At 38.3% G+C, this 22,534-nt stretch overlaps 1 protein-coding gene across 1 annotated transcript in view; it reads left to right on the top strand.

Moving 5' to 3' along the window:
- The window catches only part of LOC119420010 (protocadherin Fat 3), a 139,602-nt gene that overhangs the window by 16,977 nt on the left and 100,091 nt on the right, over positions 1–22,534 (top strand). The window contains exons 4-5 of the mRNA XM_037687379.1: positions 2,228–2,346; positions 10,107–10,305. Of these exons, the coding sequence (XP_037543307.1) occupies positions 2,228–2,346; positions 10,107–10,305 (318 nt within the window). The remainder of the gene's footprint in view (positions 1–2,227; positions 2,347–10,106; positions 10,306–22,534) is intronic.

A 22,534-nucleotide genomic window follows, 5' to 3' on the forward strand; every position in this document is an offset into this window, starting at 1 on the left:
TCTGTCTGTCTGTCTGTCTGTCTGTCTGTCTGTCTGTCTGTCTGTCTATCTATCTATCTATCTATCTATCTATCTATCTATCTATCTATCTATCTATCTACCTATCTATCAACTTGGAGACAGTGATGGCATAGAATCCAAAGAAACAGCTTGGGACTAAAAGGTTTGCTTCCCTGAGGCCAGAATAAGTTATGTCAAAAGATAAAAGGGAAAAGTTCCAGTGACGTGTCTCAATTCTCGTCACAACTGACATGCCCTTGAGCAAGGTACGGAAACCCCTCCACCCCCCCTGAGTGCCACCACCATAGGTGCCCACTGCTCTGAATGTGTTCCCCTACCTTACTGTACACTTAATCACTCTTGTAAGGTTTGCACATGTTCACATGGGTTAAAATGCTGTGGTCGAATTCCCATATGTATAAAAACACATGGACAAATAAGACTTCTTGTAATTTTATTGAGAAAAGGAAGTTTTTTTTTAACATACAAGCTTTGTGGACTGCTTGGTGACTTGGATTCTTAGCACTGCTGCTTTGCAGGAAGAAGACTGCAGGTTTAAGGCTCAGCTGGGGCCTTTCTGTGTGGTGTTTGTGTATTCTTCCTGTGCATGCATAGGTTGTCTTTCTGCATATTAAGTTCATTGGCTACTCTGAATTGTCACTAGTGAGTGATGGCAATTCACTAGTCACCACTCACCACTAGTTGAACGGTACACAGCCGTGTGATGGATCTGTCCAAGGTGTCTCTCCCACTTAATGACTCCTGGAGATGGGTGCCAGCTCCTTGCGACCCTGAAAAGAAACAAACTGGTTGAGAAAATAGATTGGGTAATACAATATTTGAGTTTTAATTTTTGCTTTGTTTACAATAAATATGTTTACAATATGTACTGCAATATTGTATCATTCCTTTTAAGATTTGTTAGGTTTTTATTAAACACTGATTCCAGTGGATTTCAGATCAGTTAGGTCTTAGTGGAGTTACACTTTTGACTTTAGCTCACAGTTTTAAGTACAACTCACACATTTAGAAGTTTTGTGCAATAAACATATGAAGACCTTGGGTTATTGCCAATAAGCAAACTGTCTATGACTATTAACAATTAACTATATTGCTTTTTATTCTCAAAACATTTAAATTAGCTGTATATTGGAAAGAAGCATACCATATTCAGATTTATTGCAATACAAAAAAAACTGAACAGACAAAAACAAAACTTATTTCTTCTTCTTTTTTTCTTCAATTTTTTTAAACAGTAAGATGACTTCTACTTGTAAAGACTTTATTTAAAATGGGGTATTATTACTTGTACTTATATATGCAGAGGTGAATATGTCCTCCATCATTTGCCTGAAGTTATTATGTACAATTACTAATAGTGCACAAAACCGGAAGTCTTTGACAAACACATTGGTCTCAAATCCCAGTGAGCTTGTTTAACAGAGTAAAACTAAACGTCATATGCTTCTGGCTGGATGTTGGAGATGTGATGAATATTTGAGTTGATATGTTTTTAACTTGTTTTTGTAACAAGCGTCCATTCTCTACAATGAACACTGTGCTTTTCTTTAATACTTTTTGAATAAAATGTTTGGCACACATACCAAAACTTTGGAGTTCATGGCAAATTTATGCACACGCATGACTTTTATGAACTTTACAAACTAGACTGGGAACTCATAAGGGCGCGAGTGCGTGTGTGTCATTTTCTGACAGCCCTGCATGACTGATTTATAAAAAACAGAGGCGCCTATTTGTCATCCATTGTGCATATTTGTCCTTAAAGAGGTCACCAAAGCTGTCAGCAACTCATCTTCCTTAAGGCCACGAAACACACTTCAGTCATTGTCTATGAGTGTCCGGGTGTCTGTGTTTTTTTCAGGGCAGCTCAGTGTACGTTTAGCACCGAGCAAATAGCAGTGGGAGCAGTTTGGTCAGCTGTGATTAGCTGTAGAGAAGCTGAAACATTGAAGGTGACTACAGCGGCGCCACTAATGTCTGTGAATGTCACTGAAGCCAGGACACAAAGTTTAGACTAAATTTATGTCTTTGCCTCTGGAAACTTTTAGTATTCAGACTTTTCTATGCGACCTTTAAAGGATGTATAATCCTGATAGCGACCAGTCTATCCTTCACATAGACATACATGTGTGAACACAAGCACACACTTAGTGGTATTTTCAAGCCAAGTAAGAGCTGCATTAATGTTTCTTTTCTGCTTCAACAGGGGTGATTTATACTGCTGGCACCTTGGACTGTGAGACAGAAAACTCTTACTGGCTCACGGTGTATGCCACGGACAGAGGAGCTGTTCCCATGTCTGCTTCGATTGAAGTCTTTATTGAGGTAATTGTTTTTCTTCTTAATGGTATTTCATGCAAGCATAAAATAAAAAAAATAAAATGTTAAAAATACTTTGTGACATAGCCATAAAGAAAAAAATTCTATTCACAATGAATCACACTAATGTTATTGCTGAAGAAAATTAAAAGCTCTGCTTTCAAATCAATCAAACAAAATGAATGTTCATTCTTTAAAGTAAAATATATTCTCCACCCTTTTACATATTAAAGTTTTATACAAAGATCTCACCCAATTTGTTATTGCTCAGAGGAGTGATTATTCTCAGCTACTAACACAACAGAGCATAAATCAATATCTGTAAATTTGATGAAGTTATAGCAATTTTTGTATTTCACAAGCTTGATCACCTTACTTTCTGAGTTTCATTAACATCCATCCAGTGGTTTATGAGATCATTTGCTAATAGGTTGACTTTAATAGTAATTTTCAACATTTTAAATGAAGATATTCTACAATCTGTCAGTGCTTGAGATATGTGTTGGGAGTGACTATCGACCACTCTTAGCTCAGTAACTGAGTTTTACTGAGTTATAACCAGTTTTGTTTTTTTATGAGGTTGATTGGCTGGTAGCCTTTTAAATCATGTTGAATCCAGAAGATAATCAAATGCAGATGTGCAACCACTGGGAGTTTCGTTAAAATCTGTTCAGTGGTTCATGAGCTATTTTGCTAAGACAGACAAATGACTACTGAAAATGTAAAAAAAAAAAAAGATTAAAAGCTATAAAGTAGTCGTGGAGTTCAGCAATTTCACTTTTTCATATTTTTTTGGGTCCATATTTAAGTAAGATTTACAAATCATAGTGTTGCAACACTATGTCATTGCAATGTTTAAAAAGACTCATGAGTTAAAATAAATGTAATAGGCTGGGTGCTGGAGATGTGATGAATTTTTATGTGCGTTTAGTTAATATGTTTTTAACTTGTTCTCTGTTTTCAGTGTTCATTCTTTACAATAGATATTGTGTTTTTCTTTAATCCTTTTTGAATAGAATGTTCATGATGTTGTTATGTTATTAATGATAAAGCACATTAGCCTCAAACTAACTAATTAAGCCAAAGCTGAATAAAATACACCCTTGTAGTTAATTAGGCTCCCTATATCACCCATCTTGCCTGGATACTAAAATTTTAGAACTATGCTCTGGGTGTACCCCGCCTCTCGAACAGTGACTGCTGGATATGAGCACAGGCGACCCACACAATCTGGAAAAACAAAAATGTGGGTAAAAGATAATGATGGATAAAGGTATGTCATTGAATTTGTCTCAGAACAAAGAGCTCAAAAAGTGCAATAAATCAGCCAACAATTCAGTTTATTTATATAATGCCAAGTCACAACACAAGTCATCTCAGGGCACTGAACAGAAACATTCATATACCCCCAACATTTTTCAGTCAGGTCATCTGGACAGTTTTTTTTTTTTTTTTGTGCTGAAACGTTTCACCTTCCATCCAGAAGGCTTCATCAGTAAAGGAAACACACAACGCAAAACTGATTCTTCCCCCAACAGCTTACTCCAAAGTGGAACAAACCAGTTACGTTGGTGCTAAGATGGTCTCTTTGGCACGCCCACTCCTCCGGTGCTGGCCCTCTTCCTCGTCAACAGTCATGTCAAACTGGTTCAAAACCAACAAAGTCCATGCTCAAGAAACTGTCCAGACGACTTGACTGAAAATTGTTGGATTGTATACCTGGATTATTAAGCATGGACTTTGTTGGTTTTGAACCAGTTTGACATGACTGTTGACGAGGAAGAGGGCCATCAACGGAGGAGGGGGCGTGCCCAAGAGACCATCTTAGCACCAACATAACTGGTTTGTTCCACTTTGGAGTAAGCTGTTGGGGGAAGAATCAGTTTTGTGTTGTGTGTTTCCTTTACTGATGAAGCCTTCTGGATGGAAGGTGAAATGTTTCAGCACAAAAAAACAAACTGTCCAGATGGCCTGACTGAAAATTGTTGGATTGTATACCTGGATTATTGAGCATGGCCTTTGCTGATTCATATATATATATATATATATATATATATATATATATATATAAGTAAATTAACTTTATTTATCTGAGGAGCAGACTGATTTGAATTGAACTTCATCACAGATTCTCATCTTGAGCAAGCAAAAAGGCGACAGTGGAAAGGAAAAACTCCCTCATGAGGAGTAAACCTTTAACAGAACCAGACTCAGGACTAGCAGCCATCTGCTTAGACTGGCTGAGTTTGAGAGGAACAGGAAGGAGGAACAGATGCACAATGGCAGGTCAAGAATCACAAGTTAAGATAGAAATAATATTAAATGAAAACTATTCAATTTTAACAATTCATTTAAGGAAATGAGGTCAATTTGTCCTCCAGTAGTCTAAGCCTATAGCAGTATAACAAGCCAAAATTAACTAAAGGATTTATCAAAAAGGAAAGTCTTAAACCCAGTCTTAAAACTGGACAATGTGTCAGCCTCACGGACAGAAACTGGAAGTTGTTCCACAAGAGGAGCCTGATAACCGAAATATCTTCCTCTCATTCTGCTTTTTGGAAACTCAAGGAACCACAAATAAGCCTGCAGTCTGACAGCAAAGTGCTCTGTTAGAAAAATATTGGATGATAATATCTGTAATATGGAGCTAAGTTGTTGAGGGTTTTGTAGGTTAGAACACATAAAACTTTTCTCAGATGTTTAGGAGAAGTTCATGCACAACTAGAACTACACTCAGTGAATTGAATTTATGAATATTGTGAGTTGGATCAGTAGGAACACCTGCTACTGCAGTGTCCATTTGACTTCAAGCTGAGACAACTGAATTTAATATTAAAAAAAAATGTTGCCTTTGTTGAACCGAAGTTATGTTTTCCCAGGTAGTGCAGAGCGTTTGCACTGCTGGATGAGATGTTGTTTGATGTTCTCAACAAACAGTTGCAATATCAAAAGCTTAGTTTCTCATCATTTAGAAAATCAATTGATTTTTGATCATTGTCTTGTCTTATTTTATGACAAACATAAAACTATCTAATCTTGAGAAGAGAAATTTGGTTTTAAAACAGTAGGTATCCTTCAAGTGTTTCTTCCCTCTGTTTTGGGCTTCAACTCTGCCTCAAAATCCCTCACCTGTAACTAAAATTACATTTGAGTTGAATAAAATCTCAATATAGTTTTTACTACCTTTACAGGAAGTTATTGTGTGAAAGCTCTTAGTCATAGAATTTGTAGAAAGTCCTTGCTCATGCTGGTTAAATACTTATAATCTTTTCTAGCTGTTTTCATTCAGCCTGTGCGTTCTGTCAAATTCTGCTTTCTTCTTTGATTATTGCACAGGCTTGATAGAAGTTTCAGCAGTATATGATTTGTTATATGAATAAATTTGTCAAATTTTAGTTTACCTGGATTTGTGTCATTTTTGTTTTTCATTCATTCAAACTGGAGGCAGAAGATGGTTCCCTGCGTTAGTTATCCCTCATTGAATAAATAGGGCTCAAACTATAATTTAAACAGACAGAAACATTTCATCCACAACATGTTTCTTGATATAAATTGTTTAAATGGCAAATTTATGCCCAGTACATTTGACACATAAACATGCTATCTGTGACAGGCCAACTTCAGCCTTTGTATACATACTGTAAGTTATTGCATGAACACATATGAAGGTTTGGGGTCTTTGTATTTTAGTGATAATAGTTCAAAGTTATCGATGTGTAACTTTAGGCAATGTTTATTATTACTTATTCTTTGTAAGAATTTCAACCTAAATGAGAATGACATGTGTGAGCAACCAATACATTGCATGTCTTTTCTTCTGCTTTACCTGGGTACAAAATAATGTATTGTTTAAAAGCTCAAACACATCACTGTTACACCTCTGCTCTCCCCTTGGGTACAGACACAGCAGCATAATAAGAAACAGCCTTTAATGGCCTTGGGATATTCAAGTGATGTGATCTGATTGGCTGCTTTAACGCCGGGTGTTTTCATCAAAGGCAAAACCTGATAGATTAATCAGGAGCAGGTGTTTCTTGTTCACCAGTTGAAATATCTCGGCTCTCTGTGCCTCTCAGCAAATGCTCAATCAGCTCTCTCTTTGCTGTAAATATTCTTGATCTGAGCTGCTAGAAAGGGGAATTAATTCACAGTGCTCTTAAAGTGTGGCACCTATGACATTTTCTGGTAAATAAATTTACATGTTGTGATTGATACTAGGTCAGCCCAGATGCAGGCTGAGCTTGATTAGCAAGTACTCTGCAGTCAGCAAATACATTTTCCCCATGCATACATGCAGATCAAATTAGACGGTCGTGCTTTGTCAGTCAGTTAAGGGATAGCTTAAATCTTTTGTAGTGCAATTCTGTGTAAATGGGATGAATGTATCTTACTTGTAGATAATTCTTTGAATGACCTCAGTTTTGAGAAATACAATTTAAGGTTCTATTCACACTACTCTGTAAATTTGAAACTCTGTAAATTTTTTTGCTTCATTAGCATCCCTTGTCAGCATAAAGTATGTGGTGAGAAAAACAGATTTTTGAAAACACTTTCCAAAGTGGAGCCTTTTAAAACGCTCCTTTCTTTGTTGCGCTCTGTGTGTGGACTAGAAACATGGAACCTTTTAGAAGCAATGACGTAGCAGCCTATTTTACACACACTTACTATCATCCTGTGCACTGAAATCTCAAACAGATGTAAAGCCATTTACGTATATAATTTTTCTACTTGTGTTTTGCATTTTACAGTACATCTTGTGCCACTGTAAAGCTTTTAACTGTTGCTGAAGTCGTTATTAACTGAGGACAAAAATCTTACTCAAATAGAAAAACACGAGTTTATCATCATAGCAGATCAGGTTAAACCTTTATGCCACTGTTGGTTTTACGTTACACAGTTGTTCTGATAGAAATATTATGAACAATCTCCTGGAAGTGCTTCAGGCTGTCTACATCTAGCTGCTGCTACCACTTCTTGTGCTTACAAAAGAACCAGTCCTTTGTAAAATGCATGTACCATAATATAAAATTGACACCAATGTAAAGGTTTAAAATAGTGTTTCCATAAATGGCTATAAAATATTTGCTATTAAGGTTGTTTAGTGGTAGCAACAGTCCCTTTTGGTATTGTCTCTAATAGGGAAGATTACTTTAGATTAGATTATATTAGATTCAACTTTATTGTCATTACCCATTTACAAGTACAAGGGGACGAAATGCAGTTTAGCATCTAACCAGTAGTGCAATAAACAGCAAGTGCAGAAAAGCATTATTGTATTACTATACTATGATCATGATATACAGATATGTGGGTAGGGTGGATAATATATGAATGCTATAAACACAATATACAGATTGATGTGCTACAGACCTATCTGCAGATTAAAGTGTTATAAATAAACCAGACGGATGGATGTGTGTGTGCATCTTGAATTATGCACAGTATAGTTTATAAATATAATATACAGTGGTATGTACAATGTGAATACTGTAGTACAGTCTAAACTCAAGAGGAGAGATTGGGGGTGGGGTTAGCAGGTGACAGTGTTCAGCTCTGGGGAAATAGCTGTTCCTAAGCCTGCTGGTTTTGGTTTGGAAGCTTTCCGAAGTGCCTGTCGAAGGGCAAGTGGGTAAATAGTTTATGGGCAGGGTGAGAGGAGTCCTTGATAATGCTGCGATCTCTGTGCAGACTGTGTTTCCTCTGGATGTCTGCAATGAATGGAAGTGGAGACCCAGTGATGCAATGGGCTGTCTTCATGACCTGCTGCAGAGCCTTGCAGTTTTGTGATAGTGCAGTTCCTGAACCATATGGTGATGTTACTGGTCAGGATACTCTATCAAATACCTGTGAAAGTTTACCAGGACAGCCGTGGAAAGTTGGTGTTTCTATAGTGTCCTCAGAAAGAAGAGGCATGGGTGAGCCTTCTGAACACCTCCCACCTGGTGAGGATGGCCAAACATACTTTTTTCCTAAGGTGGCCGAAATGGGCTGGACTCTCTTCTCGGCTGCTCACAAACTTTTACAGAGCCACAATAGAGAGCACTCTCTGTCTCAAGGCTTCAATGTACTAAGGAACCTGCACTGCACAGGACAAGGAGGATCTGGCACAGGTGGTGAAGTGGCTCAGAGGATTGTAGGAAGTACACCCCTTCCAGATCTGGACTTCCTATATGAGGGCTGGGTACAGTACAGAAAGGCCAGGTGCATCACTGCAGACCCCACTCACTCTGGAAATGGACCATTTGTGTCTTCAGTGCAGAGCTATAAAAACACTAAAAACACAAACAAGCAGCCAATTATTGCATTATTGCCACATAACTTGCTGCTAATTTGTCAAGCCTTGTAAATTCTGTAAATTACTTGCATTATCATTCTTCATGTGTAAATAAGTATTTAGCCATATGCACCAAACAAAATTTTGTTGTACTAATGGATAATGACGTTAAAGATTCTCGAGTCTTGATTCGGGCAGCACGGTGGCACAGTTGGTAGAGCTGCCACCTCTCAGTGAGCGGGTTGCCTTGCTTCAAATCCTGGTCAGGGGCCTTTCTTGATGAAGTTTGCATGTTCTTTCTGTGCATGCGCGGGTTTTCTCCAGGTGCTCCGGTTTCCTCCCACAGACCAAAAACATGCACGTTAGGCTGATTGGTAACTCTAAATTGTCCCTAGGTGTGGGTGAGAGAGTGAATGGTTGTTTGTATTCATGTGTCCCTGTAATGGACGGGAGACCTGTTTAGGGTGTCCCCCGTCTCTCGCACAGTGATAGCTGGATATGGGTACCAGTGACCCATGCGACCCGAAAAGGAAGAAGTGGGTAAAGATAAACAGCCTTGATTCTTGATTCTTATTCAAGACTCTATTATCACGTTTACCATTACCATATTCTATTACCGTATGTTTTTCTCTTCTCTATTTTTGTCCCGCTACACAGAGTGTGGAAGGGGATCTGAAAATGCTCTCCATCTATGTGTTTGTCCATCCCTCCATCTGTGCATGTGTCACAACATCGGTGTTGTGAGCAAGATAGCTTGAAAATAAAAATAAGTGTGGTACTGGCTTCTGTTTCGGTGTGTGGCTGCATATAGGTGTACAAAAGGTTCATTTTATAAATCTGGTTGTCACTTCAAAATCCAAGATTGCTGCTGCCATATATGTCCATTCATCTTGTGAGCTTGATGACTTAAAAAAAATTGTGGGGTACTAACTTCAGTTTTGGTGTGTTATTCCATCTAGGCATAAAAACGGTCTCTATCAAACGTTGGGTGCCACGTCAAATCCAAGATGGCCACCACCATATACATATATGTACAAAGTATATTGGCCACCACTATTATTTCAGGAAACTATGCTTTCAAGTTTTTATATTGATTGAAAGTATAGTTATCTCAAATAGGTTGGATTAGAGAGATCCTTATTGATTCTATGAAAATATTCCTTCAGGAAAATTAAAAAAGCTGCTTGAGATCATAATTGGCTGTCCCCTGGCTCTGCTATGCTCCCTACACTCACCAAGATCCATCACTTTGCACTGCATTGGTCGAACAAAAAGATTAAAAAAAATGTGTTTAAATAGTCTAACATTTACCCACTTAAATATCTTGCATCAAAAACATTAAGATCCTCTTGCATTCCCTGTTCAGTGTCAGTCTGGAGAAACACTCATTTCAAAAACTACAAACTTTCTCTATTCAAATCCCTTGGTGACGAGGGACATTGACATACCCCTTGTATAACTTTTTTATTCTCTTCACTTTGTCCTCCCTCAGGTTGAAGATGTTAATGATAACGCTCCCTTAACTTCAGATCCAATCTACCGCCCAGTCATCATGGAGAACTCTCCAAAGGATGTGTCAGTCATTCGTATTCAGGCTAAGGACCCCGATCTCACATCCACACCCAGCCACCTGAGTTACCGCATTAGTGCTGGCAACCCTCAGAACTTCTTCGCCATCAACCCCAAAACAGGTAATTTGACACACCTAATACTCAGTTAATTGCAATTTGTTTTCCGTGTACCTGGAAGATTGACAGGATAAAAATTATATAATTATCGTGAGGTGGAGTTTCCTAAGAGATGGTGCAAACTCTCACATAAATCATCACCATGTCTCTCTGTTGACAAAATACACTGAAAACTGTTTCTAGTTTTTGTTAGTGATGTATGTTTGTGCTGCAAATTAAACAGGATTAGTATAGCTGACGTGTGAAAGCGATTAACTATTTTTTGATTTTGTTTTAATAACCTCAGTAATATTTTTGCATTACAAAGTTTATTAGAAGTGATTCCTGAACTCAGCAAGAGTCCAGCTGAGGTGCCTTTTGGAAAAGAGAAGCGTAAACTTGAATGTCACTTCACTTTCTTCAAATGGTTAAAATGCATCAGTTTCCATCTAGACCAGTTAAAACTCCAATATGTTTACAACTTTACAAGCCTGCTTTGGGAAACCAGATTTCATTCAACCCTTCAAGGAGACAGTCCACGTGTAATTGTGAGGATTCCAGTTTTTTCCTTCTGTTTGTGCGTCACCAACCATCTTTCATACAGCTCCCGAGTGACAAGTGGAACTAATTCTACACAGCTGCGGCAGATGAGCTGATGATCCCTCACTACCATTTTTTTTTTCATTCTACCTGTATTTATACAGATAAATCACATTGAGCCTCAAGGACTCATTTACAAGTGAGACCTGTTGAAGTATTTAAGTAAACCTCTATTCAGAAGCCGTTCCTGGAACGTTTGGTTCACTTGGGTGAATAATCACAGCCTTTTAAGAATTTTGTGATTTGTGAGATTAATCTAACAAAATCAAACCTTTGTGATTATTTTCTGTTTCACTTACCTTTTGAAATCCTGCCTGTGTTCCTGGATTTTCTTTGGTCTTACCTGTCACTCTCCATCATAGTACCGTACTCACTGCCTGGAATACATCCTCCTTGAGATGTTTTGAATGGACCCCCGAGATTGATTTTTCCTTTCAAAACCTAAAAAAAACCTATTTATTGGTTCTGATTCTATTCCAGTTAATGGTTCAACGTGTTTTCCAGATTTATGGCATCCCAGTGTACATTGTCTCAGAACGAGGCCCCTCAATTCATCTTTCCTGTATGGAAGGCTTTTTGTGATTCATTAAGCTCTTCATCTACTGTACAGTACACATACACCAGAGTCAGTCTTCAATCTAAATGGTGATACAGAACAAAACTTCAACCAATGAATATGACAAGTGAAGAATCAGAGTTAGTTTCCTAGGCACTTGAAATATGGTTGAATCATACATGGTGATTGTATAGGGTATAAAATATTGTAAATTTATTGTCATTGCACCATCAGTGAGCACAATATCAAGTTTAAAAATGACTGCACGGACTGCAATAAATCAGATGATATTTTAAGTAGCATGCATTTATGTTTTGATGCTAATAATTTTTGTCAGTGCAACAGACTTTCATTGGCCTTGATGCTCAACAAAAGCCTTTTGCGGGAGCTTAGAGCAGGGCTATTTATCTAAACTGCTCGGGGAGCCACAGTTACTGAAAGCCAACACCTCATGGGCCAAACATCCATCAATTAGTCATTATGCAAATAAACCAACTATTACAATGATGATGTTACCTTTTTAAATTTGTTTATTTTGCTGCATTGAATCATAAATGTGATACTGTAAACATAACCCAAAAGTGTAATTCAAAGAAATTACATTTCAAGATTTATTTCCTTGCAATAAAAGTAGTGATATTCTAATGTGAAACCATATTAAAACCAAAAATGACACACTAGGCCTCGTTTTTAACACAAATAATATTTTGCTATCTCTGGGGGTGCTGCGGTAGCTTGGTGGTCTGTGCCACAGACTTTTAGTCCTGAGGTTGTAGGTTTGAGCCCAAGTTGCATCAGGCAAGGAAAACTCATACATGAAGTGTCCACGACCCGCTCAGATGTGAGCTTTGAGCGAAACCAAAAAAAGAGGTGGAGCAGAACTCAGCTGGGCTGAAAGCGAGCGGGATGTGTTTGCATGTTGAACGTCTCATTCTGTCCTGTAGTAAAATTAATTAACGTGTTTAAATGATCCTATTTGTGGTTAAGATTTATTTAAACTAACTACAAAGCTGCTGTGCATCATCCTCAATATTCTCCCACTAATAAATATGTTAGTTGCTTTTTTTTAAATCTGCCTCACGGGCGATCACACACTAATATGATCAGTTTATCAGAACTCCCTGCACAGCGGGAGAGAGAGAAAGAGCGCACCCCTGCGAGAGCACACAGCCTTTCAACTTGAGTTTCTGCTAATTTAATTCTTATAATTAAACATTATTAATGCCAAAACATACATATTTCTATCCCCAGGGTAAAGCAAAGCTGTATGTTTATGTTTAACTTTTTTTATTTTCCCCCAAATTCACAAAGATCTCTCTGTGAGTGTCTCATTGAGACTGTGTAAGCTGCAAAGCATGCTGGGTAGCTTTGTGGAAATTAGATGTGCAATGTTTCTGACTGTTTACAATGTTTCTGACTGTTTACAATGTTTCTGACTGTTTACAAGGTTTATAATGTTTCTGAGTGTGGGAATGGGTTGTTCTTGTTAATGTCCTGTTCAGGTTTGCTTTGGCATTTATGATGAAGTCTCTGTTAGTTACTGTAAACTGACACCATGAGTCAGATGTTGTTACCGGTACATACTGTATCAAGTATCAAGTGCAGCAAGTGTCCTCACTGGTAATTGCTGGTTATGATTGAGTCCTGGTCTAGCATTGTATTATTGCTTTTAGGGGGTTGGTGCTATTCAAAGTCTACCACGCTCCATCCAGGTATAAAATCTAACAAGTCAGTTCATCTGGATGGTGTCTTTCTTTATTTATTTTGAGGCATTTCATTTTTCATCCAAAGGACTTCATCAATACGAGTAGCTACAAACAAACTCAGTCCCACAAGCAGCACACTCATATAGTGGACCAACCAGTTTGCCTTGTGATAAGATGGTTTCTGGTGCCCGCCCTCCTCCCCGTCGACTCCTCTGAGGCAGCCATAGCCAAAGTGTTTTAAAACATCAAAGTTCATGCCCAATAATGCAGGTAAAATCCAACAGTGTTGTTTGTGGGAATGAGTTTGTTTATGGCTCCTCGGATTGATGAAGTCCTTTGGATGAAGGACAAAACGTCTCAACAACAACCAAAAAAGAAACCATCCAGATAACCTGTCTGAATTTTGTTGCATGCTTTTAGTTGTTAGTTTGTTGATTTATATTTAACAAGCCTTTGGGGAAGCGTGGTGGCTCAGTTGGTAGAGCTGCTGCCTCTCAGCGAGCTGGTCGCACCAGTTCAAATCCCAAACGGGGGCCTTTCTAGGTGGAGTTTGCATGTTCTCTCCGTCCATGCATAGGTTTTCCCCGGGTACTCCGGTTTCCTCCCACATATGATCGTGTCTCACAGTGTGAGTGAGAGAATGAATGGTTGTTTGTCTCAATGTGTCCCTGTGATGGACTTGCGACCTGTCCAGGGTGTCCCCCGCCTCTCACACAATGATAGGCACCAGTGACCCCCGTGACCCGACAAAGGAAGATGCGGGTAAAGATAATGGATGGATGGATGGATGGAAGTCTTTGGGGAATGCCAAACTTCCTAGAACAGGAAAGAATAGAATGATCAAAAATGGTGCAAAGAAATCACCTTATTTCATGTATTTGTTTCCATTATCAAAGCATCGTTGTAGAAAATACAGATTCACAAACAATCAGGTGTCAATTTAATCAAATTTAATCACACAGTTAATCACACAATATTATCATTATTTATTGTTAATCTGAATAATTTGAATATCCACTCTTTAATTTGCACAACAAAAATTTGTGACACTATAGAAGTTAGCATCATATTTAGACAATTTAAATTATTACTGGCTTTTTTCCCTTGGCTCTCTTCTATAGAAAATGTACCACACTTTAAATGTCCCTAACTGAACATCAGTGCTATGTTGGGCCTGAAATCAGTCATTTACTCATGATAAAATATCTCGAAACTCATGCATCAAAATTGCAACATAACCATAAATTTCTATAGATAATTAGGTGAACCTTAATCTTAATGAGATCATTCTTAATCTCTATTAGATTAAACCTAATCTTCCCTCTTTTGTCTTTGAAACACAAACAAATTGATCAAGTTTTACTAATGAAGCTTTCCATCTGCAGATTTAACATTTTGTTCTCTGATGAACTTCATTTTCTTTTGTGCATTTCCCTAAACACCACGCTCAGACTAATGCAAACAGATAACACCATGATAAGAAGTAACTCACAGCAATTAGAGGACGTTGCCAAGGTTTCAAGCTGAGCAGGATCCAGTCTGATCTGTTCCCCTCAGGTTAGTGGGCAAAAGGCGCATTTTGATCACCTCTGACAGCCGAATGACCTCCTCACTGCATCACATTCGTCTCCCTCGCTGCCTTTAACCCAGGAGTCCAGTTCTGCTCACGTCACCTTGAAGAAACTGTGTGAATGATTTCGACATTGGCCACGCCACCTCGAAAAGGTCAGACAGTTCTCAGAAAGTGCTCTTCCTGCATGCAGGCCAAATGTCCGATCACAGACTCTGAATGGAAGAATCAGCAGACTAGAACTTCTCCTCTTTTCTCAGCTTCAGCTCTGCTGCTCAAATGTCATGCTCACGTGGGCTGACCACTGTCCAACCTGGACTGAACAAAGCATTGACACCAGACATATCAAAGTTTCTTAAAACATGTCATAATTCTCAGTTCAGAAGTCTGGAGGCGTCTGCAGAGAAGTGTGTGTCACGGTTGGTAGGGACATTCTACCTGTTTTTGGACCTTCAGAACTGGACTGTTCTACAGGAAACCCTGAATCTCTCAAAAATGGCAAAAGAGTTCAAACGCATGCTTCAAATAAGTGTTTTTCTTAACTGTAGACATGTATTCAAATGAGTCAGGACCATCTCTGCTTCAGTGAGCAAAAGCTGAACAAAATAAGAAAAAAATTAAAGTTTTTCTACAGTAACAAAAATGATTACATCATTTCAGTTTGGTAGGATTCCTCATTAAAAGCATTAAGGGGGAGATCTCTTTCATTTTATTTATTTAACCAGATTTTAAAAACGCATTTAAATCAAACTCATTTGCGAGAAGGACCTGGACAAAACACCTATTACATTATAAGACATTTGGGTGAAAACAAAAACAAAAAAACAACTAACAAACATAATGCTTAGAACAAGTGTAAAAAAAACAAATAAATTAACAAGCCTTTCATATACAGTATTTAATAAGGAAACAACAGTAAAAGCAAGTAAAAATACTCAACATGGGAGTGCTCCTTTACATCAGAAAATGAAAAAAGGAAAAAATGGTGGTCATTTAACATATCCTAATGCATGCTCAAAAATCCAGATAGAAAAATCTAAGAAAGTTAAGTCTGGTCCTCCAGATGGGTTCAAAAAAATAAAAGTTGTAGAAATGTTTCATCTTTCATCCTAAAGACTTCCTCAGTCTGAGGAGCTGTATTGAGCTAAGTCTTACAAATACCATCTTCTCATAGTAGATCAACCAGTTTGTTGTTGTCATTTGAAACTAGCTGTTCACATGATCAAGAAGGACCATCAGCCTAACAATGGCTCATTAGTGCCCTGATGGCTGTTTGCTATTCACAAGGGGCTGAGTGATACTAGCAAGAACTGGTGGGGGAGGGGAGTGGTGGCGCAGAGGTTAGAGAGGTGGGCTTGTGATCCGAAGATCGCCGGTTCACGCCCCGGCCCCGACAACATCAAAATTGTGGGTGGGGTAGGTGAAACACCCACACTTGCCCCCACCCTCATTCGCCCCACTCTGGGCCCATGAGCAAGGCCCTTAATCCCCACCATGTGCTCCCTAAACAGGTCTCTCTTGAAAATGAGTTCTCGTGGCTCAATGAGACTAACCCGGATAAATAAAGGCTAAGAACAGCATTGTAAGAGGGGGAAAGTTGGACATGGAGACCTCCACCCCTGTTTAATGATGGGTGGTTTCATTTCACAAAGATGGCCTCCTTTACTCCCCTTTCAAACCATCGTTCCTCTCTGTCCAGGATGTGAACATCTTCATCCCTGAACGAGTGACCTCTGGCCTGGAGATGAGTGTAAAGTCTTGGTCTGATGATGATGATCTTCTGTGCTGGTCCATCAGCCAGTGGCTGTTTAGTTTCCCCGATGTAAAACTGATCACAGCCCTCCTGACACTGAACAGCATACACAACATTGCTCTGTTTGTGCCGGGGGACTGGATCTTTGGGATGAACCAGTCTTTGCCGTAATGTATTTTGGGGTTTAAAAGCCACTGGGACGTTATGTTTAGAAAATAAACGTCTCAGTTTCTCTGACACTCCCTCAACATACGGAATGACCACTGGTCTGGGTCTGGGTTCCTCTTTTTCACCTGATGGCTGACTGGAGTCCTGTTTTGGTTTCTTCTCTGCTTTCAGGAAGGCCCAGTTAGGATATCCACATTGCTCTAGAGTCTGTCTTGTGTAGGATTTCTCCTTCTGCCTGGCTCCTGAGTTAGTGGGGATGCTGTCTGCTCTGTGGTACAGAGTCCTGATGACTCCTAACTTGTGCTCCAGAGGGTGATGGGAGTCAAACTGCAAATACTGGTCTGTGTGGGTGGGTTTGCGCTACTCCTCAGTTTGCAAATGTCCTCTTTCAGAAACTGAGACCTCAGGTGGTCAACTGGATAAAACAAAACAAACAAATCGAGATCTGCCCAAGACTGACTGAAATATGTCTTCTTTGTACATAACTCATAACTGCAAACTCTAAACTGCTGAAAAGAGTAAAATATTGGCAGATCAATAGTGCTTGGGCTTATCAGGAGTTACACCCCCCCCCCCCTCAAAAAAACAACAACAAACAAACAAACAATAACACCTACAGTATTTCAATTTGAAACAAGAAGACATCAAAACAAAAGAAAACTAAATAAATGAACAAATAAAAATGAAAAATAAAAAATCTAAATGTAGTGTGGGAATCTGTGTTTTTGTCCTGTTTTTTTCTTCAATCCGTGTGTTTCTCTCCAGTGTTTACCCTCTTTGTTGTCAGCTCCTCACCTGTCTCAGATTCTAATCACCCCATGCGTTTCTCGTTATGTCTCATTAATATCGCCATATATTCAGCAACTGTGTTTTACCTTTGTCTGTGGATTGTGCTAGGCTGTTATGTTCTGTTCCTCCTGTCATTCCTCCTTTTATGTAAGTTTTTGCTGCCTCGACAGCTTTTGCTTTTGTTTTTCTTATAATAAATTAGTTCTTTATTTTTACCTCTGAGTCTCGTGTCTGCCCACACGTGGGTTCTACATTAACATTCAGAACATGTCATGTAGAGCTGCACAATTTACCATCTGCATGAAATAATGTACACAAATATCTTGTGGTTTCTCTCTTCTGCTTAAATAAATACAATATAATTACCAGCTCTTTCTGTTGCAAATATTTCAGAATATTTATTCTTTAACTTTAAATATTTTGTATTATAGGGATTTTTCTCTCAAGAAAGAAATGTAAGCAAAACTAGACATATATACAGGAGCAAAAATACAGGAGGCTTTGGTATTTAAAGTGAATCTCTAAGTAAAGTAACGTTTAAAGTTTTTAAATAAAAAATATTTTGTGATTGAGCGGTTATGTTAATTTTTTTATTGCTTCCAGGGTTATTTATTCATACGATGTACTATGCTTTTTTATGACTAAATGGTGAAGCACTTCAGTTCGTTTTAATGTGCAAAAAATAAAAATAAGAAAACTGACTACTTTGTGGGAGAAGGGGAGAGGAAAATAAAAAAAACAACAATACTTTTTCCTGGCTGTCCATTTAAACACAGTTAAGCAAAAAAATGCATTTACTGATGGTTTCTGGACTCAGCACAATAAAAATAAGCTTAAAATGGGATTTTTTTTTTTTTTACATCTTGACTTTAGTTGTAAAAGTACTTATCTATAAATCAGTAGCAGATATGTTTTAGTATACAGGTGCTGGTCATAAAATTAGAATATCATGAAAAAGTTGATTTATTTCATTAATTCCATTCAAAAAGTGAAACTTGTATATTATATTCATTCATCACACACAGACTGATATATTTCAAACGTTTATTTCTTTTAATGTTGATGATTATAACTAATGAAACCCCCCAATTCAGCAATTTACTCTAGCCTGGAAAATTAATGTCAACACTTTATTTTTTCCACACAGTTTAGCAGTTTTTGCTTCCCTGGCATTATTTGTGTTTATTGTAGGAACAGCACCAATCTGACAGTAAATCTTGCTCCAGTTGAAGACATTTGCACTATAAACTTCTCATTATGTGTGCAGTTAAGACACTTGCCAGAAGGATTTAATCAAGAATCAACCAATTACTTCTGATTGTTTTGTTTTTTCATGGTTGTGAACAACATTTTGAGCTGAACTCCTGAACTGTCCATGCTTCAGATTATTCTTCCCTTTTCCAGAACTCAGTCCAGAGTGGCACTCCAGTAACACATTTGCCCTCAGACGGTGTCTGCTTGATGGGTTTGAGAAGCTTTAAACAATTCCCAAACTGCACCAAACTTTGAATGAGCGCAGCGTGTGTAAATGTGCTGTGACAGCTTACAGTGCTGTCTGTTGGGGCTCTGCTGTGTGATTGAAGACTACCTCCTTTGGGGAAGAAAACAGAACCGATATGAGTTGACACATGGGTGTTAAATGGAGCGCTGTGTGAAAGCATACGTGTTAGAGTCCTGCTGCTTGTGTGGCCTCAGTTATTCAATTTAACTGGTGTTAAACCAGTGAAATTGTACACACATTTAGATAAGTCACATATGGGATCTCCTTTTGATCTGTTACATTATCTAGGTAATAAATATCCTTATCAGGTATGCACCTCTCAGTCTAAATAAATTAAAAAGGCATTTGACCTGTTTCTTTTCCTTCCTTCCTATCTCAAATTGAGATATGTATAATATTTTTCATGCATCTCATTGTGATGGGAAAGAAAAAGAAACAAATGAATAAATTCCCAGAATTTCAAAGACTTGAATCAGTGTTTTTTTGCTTTTTTTTATTGCAAACTTTTAACAGATTTTGCAACAAAGCAATTCATTTCTGCATAAAATAGCTTGTTTTATTGCTTTCAAGCTACTGGAATATTGTTTGTTTTAAGACTCCAACACTTAAAAACCATCTACTCCTTTGCGCTAATGATGCAGCTCTATTCTGCAGTCATTTTGTAAATATGCCAGAGGCTGCAAAGAATGAGTTTGATCATCATTTGACACATCCTTACAATATAGTTAACTGTTTTTCTTTCACCCTGCGTGTCTGCTCTCAAAGCTGCAGAAGAAAATCTGTTGTCTGTGTAATAGCTCGAGTTTTCAGGTTATTCCATTTACAAAATACAAATGAGCACATTTAACTTATTATGTTAGCAGTGATACAAAACATCAATTTGGTACTGGACGTATAATGAGTGGATGATGTACACCAGTGAGTATACATTGACCTATTTCATTTGTTTATTCAATCATTATTTCTTCTCAAATTTCCCTCCTGGTATTGATAAAGTATGTCTGTTTTATTATTTTTTTTTGTTCATTTAGAATGTACTGTATTGTTTCATAACATTACACATGCAGTGAGCCATAGATCATAGATTTTTCATCAGGGTTGTTAGTCTCACTGTATTTTGCTGAACAAGCCCCTCCCCCCCTGGTGTCTCCTATAGCTGCTCTAGATTTACTCCTAATTTGCTTAATTGAAGTTAGCCTGTGTAGAAAGCTCAAGGTGACACTGTGATAAGTGTAAGTAGGGAAATGTGTGTGTGGTGGGGGGTACGCGTGCAGATGTTAGTGTATCAAGTGTTTTGCGCACAGTATTTAAACGCTTCTAAATAATATTGCTCCACTGCAATAATCCCACTGAAACAAACGTAATCATCAGGACGTATTTAACCAAAACGGCTCAAAGCGTGAATCTGCACAAAACAAGTACAGCTTGTGTTTTGTGTAAATTATATTAAATAAAAAAGAGAAACACGTTAACCGACCTTCATCCAGCACTGCATCAGTCTGATCAGCCGTCAGCTGTTTGTCTGTGTGGAACTCCCTCAGGATCATGACCATCATTTTTTAGCTCGTTCCATCATGTGTCTCAGTGGGATTCAAGGAATTTTAACTTGTACTGAGCACAGATGTTACCCCAAACTATGTCATTTATTGTTTGTGTCCTTATATATGCATTTTTGCAGTGCTACTGTGTGCTTGACTGTCTCAGAAGGGTATTTTTGAGCTCCAGTGTGGGCAAAATATGATACAAGGGACTCTGGAGGTGATGATGCCCTCAGATTAAAACTAAAAATCAACCTAAACAAAAACAAAGAAGTCTAACAATTCAGTATGTTTAAACTTAGCATTTTGGATGTCTAAATCCAAACCTTTAAGACTAAAATAACGCTGGTGACCATCTTGATGTAAGCAGACTGCAGCTGCATGAGGAAGGTGAAATAAATCTTAATGTTTCATTCTGTAAGCATGAGCTGAATTCTAAACATTTCATCACAAGTATCAGTTCATAAACATCATGTTTGATAGGCAACAGGGTATTGCTGTGTAAAAGGAGTGATGAGACATTTTAGCACCAAGCACACAAGCCACACTGCAAACCTCATCAGAAAAAAGGAAAAGCCTTGATAGTGACTTCCAACACTGCAGCCAGAGAGACGTTTCTTTCATCTCTATAATTCATCTTGTTCATAATCTGTTTTTATTTTTTATTTTTTGCCTAAAAACCCCATCGTATTGTCTTTTGTCTATGTAAAATGAATACTTCTTACTGTAAAAGTTTACAGTGAATATGAACTTGGACAATACTCGTTGTAAATAAAAGAAACTATCACGGTCCATGAAGGGATTGGACAGATGCAGGCAGACACAAGGAGCTCAAGTAAAATTAAAACAATTATATACACAGGTGCATGTCACAAAATTAGAATGAAAAGGGTCTTTTTTTTTTTTGTCAGCCATTTCAGAAAATTAAACTCATAATATATATATTCATTACACAGAGTGAAATGTTTCAAGCTTTTATTTCTTGTAATTTTGATGATAATTGCTTAAAAATAATGAAAAAAATAATAATCAGTATCTCAGAAAATTAGAATATTCCACAGCCAGCTTTTGGTACCTTTATCAGTGTGGGCAGGAGCTAAGTTCTGCTGGAAAATAAAATCAGCATCTCCATGAAGCTCATCAGCAGAAGGAAGTATGAAGTCTCTAAAATGTCCTGCTTTGACTGTGGACTTCAGAAAACACAGTGGTCCAACACCAGCAGAGGACACGGCACCAAACCATCACTTACTGGGAACTTCACTCTGGACTTCAAGCAACGTGGATTCTGGACCTCTCCACTCTTCCTCTAGACTATGAGACCTTTAATTCCAAATGACATGAACATTTACTTTAATCTGAAAAGAGGACGTTGGACCACTGAGCAACAGCCCAGTTTTTTTTTTTCTTCTCAGCATGCAAGACACTTCTGGCGTTGTCTCTTGTTCAAGAGTGGCTGGACTTGAGGAATTTATCATTTTCTAGTCCATGTCCAGGAGTTAATCAGCTGATTAGGCTGTGACACTTGAGTTTACAATATTGAACCATCCATCCATCCATCCATTATCTTTACCCGTTTATTCCATTTTGGGTCACGGGGGTCGCTGGTGCCCATGTCCAGCAATCACTGTGCGAGGGGCGGGGTACACCCTGGACGGGTCGCAAGTCCATCACAGGGACACATAGAGACAAATGAGACAAACAACCATTCACTCTCTCACTCACACCTAGGGACAATTTAGAGTTACCAATCAGCCTAACATGCATGTTTTTGGTCTGTGGGAGGAAACCGGAGTACCCGGAGAAAACCTACGCATGCACGGAGAGAACATGCAAACTCCACCCAGAAGGCCCCTGGACCGGGGTTTGAACCAGGGACCTGTTCGCTGAGAGGCAGTAGCTCTACCAGTTACGCCACCGTGCTGCCCACAATATTGAACCTTTTCACAATATTCTATTTTTTATGAAACGCTGAATTTTGTTTTTTCAGTATTTGTAAACATCCATCCATCCATTATCTTTACCCGCTTATTCCATTTTGGGTCACGGGGGTCGCTGGTGCCCATGTCCAGCAA

This window comes from Nematolebias whitei, chromosome 14 (assembly GCF_014905685.2).
Source record: "Nematolebias whitei isolate Nwh7 chromosome 14, NemWhi1, whole genome shotgun sequence".
NCBI lineage: Eukaryota > Metazoa > Chordata > Actinopteri > Cyprinodontiformes > Rivulidae > Nematolebias > Nematolebias whitei.